Source organism: Penicillium arizonense (genome assembly GCF_001773325.1).
Source record: "Penicillium arizonense strain CBS 141311 chromosome Unknown PENARI_contig154, whole genome shotgun sequence".
Classification (NCBI taxonomy): Eukaryota; Fungi; Ascomycota; class Eurotiomycetes; order Eurotiales; family Aspergillaceae; genus Penicillium; species Penicillium arizonense.
In genome coordinates, this window is record NW_019173431.1 from 528 (window position 1) to 6,925 (window position 6,398).

Genomic DNA, 6,398 nt, shown 5'->3' on the forward strand with positions numbered 1-6,398 from the left:
GGATGAGTTCTTGTTCTATAGAAAATTTAATGGGAAAAATTCAAGAACGAATTAGGCTCCCGGGAAGCAGTATTAGCTACCATGACCCCTACAATGTGAGTACACACGGTTCGAGCGGTGGATCCCGGGTTGAAAAAAAGATTCTGAGTCGCCAATAGATGGCAAGGCCCTAGATTTCCCGGCGTACGTCAGGCCCTCCCTGATATATACCTCGTCATTAATGCGAGGAGTTGCTACTTCCTGGAGCAGCCAATCGGGCTCCCGGGAGCAATGGTCTTGTATGTGATGATCATGCGGATGCAGAGGTTGATAGGGTCTCGGATCAGCAATCGACATCAAGGAAAACTATGGCTGACACTGGACAAGTTGTAGTGCGAGGGAAGCAATAGAGAGAAGCTTCCTCGCGTTTAGGGAGACCCATATGTGGAACAAAAATGGGGGTGCCCCGAGTCATAGACACGGTTAAACAGCGATATGATTATTCAGGTGCTCACACACCGCATGCACATTGTGGGTCCGCGCAGATCATATCTCCATCCGTATGCTTCACGTATAGGGCTAGGTGGCTCCTAGAACCTACTCCTTTGCACCCAGAAACATTTCATAGGCCTCCAGGAACAAGAGAGTTCCCAGGGCCAAGACAGTGTGTTCCTAGCACAGATAGAACCGCCGACAGGAACGTGGTCGATTCTTGATAGTGACGATGGATAGTCCTACAAGCTACGTACGATTTGCTGTGGCTATGGTATTTCCTGAGTCTCCGTTTTGGTCGGCGGCCCGCAGATGTGTCCGATGTCTTCGGAGTAAACCAGCTCCTGGAATCACCCTGGGCTCCCAGAGTCTGCTATCTTTTTAGTAAGGGCGTTAGGTGCTCTTTGATTGGTCGGTTGCTGTATATACCATACTAGTGCACTTCATGGAAGAGCATTTGACCCGGACGTGACGTTGTGGCTGAAGAAATACATAAATACATGCTTCCCGTCCAACCATTTCCATATCTTCTCTCCGTGATATCCTCCCACATATTCTCCCACAAAGTAGCCCCTCATCGCTTGACCCAAAAATCAAGTGCTTATGATATCTTCCGACAATGCCGATCCATTTCACTTCAGAGAACCGTTTTCTCCAAGTGGGGATCAACCATGGTAACATTTATCCATGTACCGAACCAAGACCAGTCATTCACCCCCAAGACAATTTGATTTCAAATTCGGAAAAACATATCGATGCTGCTACAGCAACAGCTCTGGATCATGCTTTGAACAAAGCCCAAAGATGTCTAGACATGGTTCAGGACACAGCATCTCAGAATACCCAAGTTGTTGGAGTTGCGGAACGCCTTGGCAACCTGCTTCTGAACCTGCAAGGCCTCAACGCTATGCAATGGGGTTCTCTAGACGGTGGTGTACTATCCTATGTCTTTTCGCTCTTATATTGCTGCATCGCGGGATGCTACGAGCTCGAATCTACTCCGCTAGCAATGTCGTCGCTACGCGATGGCCTTACCGCCTGCAATTTGGCTTTTCAATGTGTGCATGGCGCAGCTTTGATGTATATCTTGATTTCTCCATCTCCTGCTTGTCATAATTCTAACCAAATAGTCTTTTAGAAATCAGGACAACAAGAGATCAGTATCTTCACAGCAGCAGAAAGTCACGGATGCCATAGAAGAAGTGGGCAACAAAAGATTCAAAAATGCGGACGGAATGAGCCCAGCGATATACCATTCTCAGGCGGTCCTCAATTTGTTGAAGGACACTCGTGAGCCAGGTGCTGCGGCCGCATCTGGCGACATGCATGTGAGATTCGGCGGAGGAAACCGTGGTATTCAAGTCGCTGAGTATCATGGAAACATGGGACACTTAATCTTTCCTCTCTAGAAGCCCCAGCAGATTTGACGAAATTTTGTATGCTGTGCATCTGGATATACTGCTCTGGATGTCTATTTGCTGTTTATATGGACAGAGACAGAAAATGCGCATAAAACAAGGAAAATTCCACTATTTCCTGGACTTCATTTTCACCGTAGCCTTCAGCCATGGAAAAAAATCAGGCTCAAGCAAATTGATATCAGACCAATAAGGCCTAATAAATAGACTTTTCCGCTTACTTCTGGAGGCAGTAATGGGACGGCCTCCGTCTGGGCACCAATTGGAGCGAATGGGGCGAACCACCGAGATAAAAACACCTCCTGGTCCTATCCATAGCGAACGATCAAGCACGTCAAAGCACAAAATCCTGACACGAATTACGTTCGGTCTGGAAGAAAAGGGTTCTTCTGCTCATTTATATCAGCGTGATAGTGAGACAATGCAGCATCTTTGACCCTGGGGGTTTTAAAGGCCTGGGGACCACAAACCAGAACATGGAGGATTCGTAGGCGTAATTGGACTACGCACAATCGGACCATTCTAAAGCTCCCTTTCTATGCAGCATATCAAATAATGATTTCCTTTCAACGCCACCATTCTTTAGCTCTTCGTCTGTCTGAGGTGGAATACACGGAGGATCGAAATTAGTTTCACCACTTTCACAAAGATATTCTCTCTCGAACCTGTCCCAAAACACGCTATACCCATTACTCTGCCTGAACCCCTTTCTTGGCAGTATTCCAGTACAGTTGTAACTGACAAATTAAAATAGCTTCTGTTTTGGACCCGTATGGTCTTTAGGGTGTCTAGAACATTACAACCTTTATTGCAAACAAACCAAACTGATGGGGCACTTATCTCGTTAGCTGGCTATCTGGCCGGAAGTCGAGATGGCGAAGTATGATGGAAGAATAATTACATCTGTTCATGCTTGCTCACCCTCTGCTCAGTAAGCTGCGGATATCTAATTAGTGCCCGTTGCAGGGGCCACAACACTACGTGCGGGTTTATCCATGGCATGTCGCAAGATAACGAGCTTATTCTTTCCAGGTGGCTGGCTAGGCTCGGATCAAGCCGGTTCCGGGCGGCACAAGATCGTAGAAGATAAACAACTATCACGTCGTCTTGAGACTATCACTTCTTAGAGTTACAGGGCCACAAAGTGCACTCTTTGGTTCAAAGATAGAAACTATGTTGAGCGATATCTTGAAAATAGCTGTACAATTTTATTGTCCAATTCCTGCCCGCATGAACATTTCTCTGCTTCAGCGAACTTGACCCGATCACGGTATAGGATGTCGAGACACTGTACAGCGTTAAGGGTCGAAGTGTGGTCCGGTCCCAGCGCTTTCTCGTACCCAGCTATCGCCCGTATATACACCTGTTCGGCCTCGTCCAGCATGCCTCTGTCGCTATACAGCAAGCCGAGGCATTGCACGGCGTCAAGGGTTGAAGTGTGGTCCGGTCCCAGTGCTTTCTCGTACCCAGCTATCGCCTGCATGTCGGTTCGCTGAGCAGCAGCAAGCGGAATTTTGTCCACGGAGTAATTGTGAATCGAGTGAGATTTTGCCGAGTTTTATCTGAGGAGCAACTGTGGTCTATGTCAGACTCTAGAACGTGGTATCATAGGTAGCACCGGAATAGTTGATAGAGAAGGGGAGGTAAAGATGTCCACCTTAAGATTTATAGGACCTATCACAGACGCGTTGAATTCTCCCGCTATGAGTGATCGGAAGTTTTGTACGCTTCCACAGGTACACTTGTCGACGCTTGAGTCTATAGCTGTGATCGGTAGCACATTGGTTCGTCTTTCAAGAACACCGCGGACGCCAATCACATTGGAGGCGGTGTCACGAGGCAGATAGAAAAATGTGGGAGGATTCACGTTCAGCAGCTTCGGCTACCCAAGACGAACTCAAATGATTTGGTAAGTTTGACATTACAGACTGTATTACGCCTCGATGGAGCGGACTTTTGCACCACGTTGCAGACCATCGATCGCGGGTATGTCAGATACTGATGATACAAAGTGTTTACGATAGTGTTGTGATATGAGGCTGGTGCAGATTAGCAACAAAACCGCACCACCGGAATTAATCCCGAGTTGTCTATACAAAGAACAAAGTTGATTTTCAATCAACTTGATCATCTTGTCATATATATAGCCTCGTGTTTTCTTCTCAATGAACAATCAATTAATTCTTCTGAAATTACAACAGATAGCAGTCGGTAATGGGAACTGAGGTTACGACTGTATGGCTATTTCATCTAAATTATGCCTGTTTAATTAGCGATCGTATTTTTGATATCTGATTCCCGTTTTCATCCAATGATTCCTCCGGGTCCTCGGGGAAGTACGCTCTTTCTGTTTACGCTTCTACATCAAGGAATTGTTGGCGAATTGGACTCTCGAACTTGGAGACTTTCAGCGATGCAATGACATGAAACCATCGCAAACGTTGAGTAAATTCTACCTAAGACTGTATACCTCAATCATGCAGCTGTGTTCTGTTGCACTCTCCTCGCGTGTTGATGGCCAAAAAATGACACGACACAGTATGCTAGAAAATAGAAGGTGCTTGGGGTACTGTACCAATAGAGCGAATCGCAAATCGTGAAGTTGTGACTGAATCTCCTAAACTGGAATACGGGAAGCGACAAAACCTGGGATCCTATTGAGTTCGATTCGGCCATTCTCGCTACCAGCCTTCCTCATTTCATTTACATCAGCCTATACGCATGATTGTGCCCTGGTTGGTCGACACATATCGTCGATAATCCTAATTGCGGCGAAGAGCACGGCAAGAGGAACCTGAGGACGGAATGTGGGCAAGAGCGGTAGACGTGGTAGATGAAACAGCCTCTCCAAGCACACCCTTGGTAAGATCAGGAATAGTCGACTTGATGGCTGCCAAGGCACTGAATGTAGGTGTTCCGGTGCATGGTGGCTGACCTTCGCGAAGAAGATGATCCACTTCGCCATTGTGCTCCACAATGCTTCCTGGCTGAGGAAACCGAATGTCCACGTTCTCTTTGGTGACGCAGCCATTTATGTTGGCGATGAACATGGGTGGGAAATTAGGCGTTTGCTTTTGTATGCTCTTGTGGCATTGTTGCGACGAGGCACTGCCCACGGTGATAGGGGCACAGTTCATATACATCTCGCGATTCCCAATACGATTGAACCATGTCCAGGCCAACGTATATTTCCCGGGGTTAATGCCCACCGGAACTGTAAAACCGAGTTGAAGTGCATTGTCGGCAGTGGCGCCTCCGGCAAGTCTCTCTGCCTTCGTGGGGCAGCCTCCTTCATAGGACTTGATGACCTTCCATTCAGAATCTTTGGTTGGCTCACGGTCTTCGGTCAGGCTCAATTGGCATGAGCCGCCACCGTGTGTCGCACTCCCTTTGAACTTGATCATGTTTTCAATGCCGATCTGGTAGACAGTTTCTGTTGAAGGGGCCAAGAATGCATCTGTGCGTAGTTTACAGGGAAAATCGCTACCATGTTCAGCGAGAGGAGAGTTGTTGAGGGTTTCCTTGCTGTAGGGCTCAGGCGAAACCATGATCCGATGTCCGCTGACCGCCTGTAAGACGATCGCCTCCAACAGTAGAATATATCTAATGAGCATCATAATGGTGGAAGGCTCGGTTTATCTTCGCTATATTGGAGAACCACTTGACGAATTGAATCCCACGTAGAGGTCTAAGAATTTGAAAGCTAGTCACTGATTTATAAAAGATAGAGGCAAATCACAAAACCAACACTGGTGGCTCATCAGAATCACTGTGAAAAGAAAACTGATGTGAGTCAAGTAAAGGCTTGCTCAGAATAGTGATGCCACATATAAGTGCTTGTTCGAAGCACATGAGTAGGGCAGATGAGTGGGTTGAAAGCGAAAACTCATCACATATCTGACACTTTGGTCAATATTGGCAAGTGGATGTGTTAACCTGATGGTGCGGCTTTGTTCCTAGTCTGTCCCAGTTCCATATCACAACATGATGAAATGAGCACACTAGGAATGCAAATTCCAATTTGGCGCAGACATTTTTCGCTCCTATGGGTGGACCGACAGTGTACTGGTGAGTCAATTAAACGATATTGGAGGGCTCAATTGTAACTCACCGGAGTCAACGAAGCTAGAGGGAAACGTGAAATCAGACCACGCAGTACAGTATAATGATCAAAGAGTTCGAATCTACTGTGTATGGGACGCTAGAAATCTTGGAATCAACTCTTGTTGTAGGAATATCCGAGATGCTGTTGACATCATTTGCATTAGGGGCCATCATAAAGGTAGTCCGTATTGACGCAGCTTTCTGCGTCTTACTTACTTGCATCCTGATCATGTCAAGACTATGGCCAATGCCAAAGTACATATGCACAATTACCGTTCTTTGATCGTCCATGGTCAATCGTGATCTTTTTTCTGTACAAATTGAGCCTAGAAGTTTCTGTGGTTCTCAAAAGATTTTTACGCAGACCCGGTGCTCTACAGGATCCTTGAGAATACATCGAACACG

General features: G+C 46.6%; 2 protein-coding genes across 2 annotated transcripts; one reads left to right on the top strand and one right to left on the bottom strand.

Moving 5' to 3' along the window:
- Positions 1-1,285: 1,285 nt before the first annotated feature.
- On the top strand, positions 1,286-1,880 carry PENARI_c154G01297 (uncharacterized protein; the record flags this gene model as incomplete). Its single annotated transcript, XM_022638033.1, has 2 exons — positions 1,286-1,551; positions 1,610-1,880. 2 exons carry the CDS (start codon positions 1,286-1,288, stop codon positions 1,878-1,880), a joined length of 537 nt encoding a protein of 178 aa, XP_022482110.1.
- A 2,771-nt stretch (positions 1,881-4,651) lies between these two features.
- PENARI_c154G09697 (uncharacterized protein) lies at positions 4,652-5,506 on the bottom strand (the record flags this gene model as incomplete). The annotated part of the gene is made up of 1 exon (XM_022638034.1): positions 4,652-5,506. The coding sequence occupies one exon, from the start codon at positions 5,504-5,506 to the stop codon at positions 4,652-4,654; it is 855 nt and encodes a 284-aa protein (XP_022482111.1).
- Between the last annotated feature and the right edge of the window lie 892 nt (positions 5,507-6,398).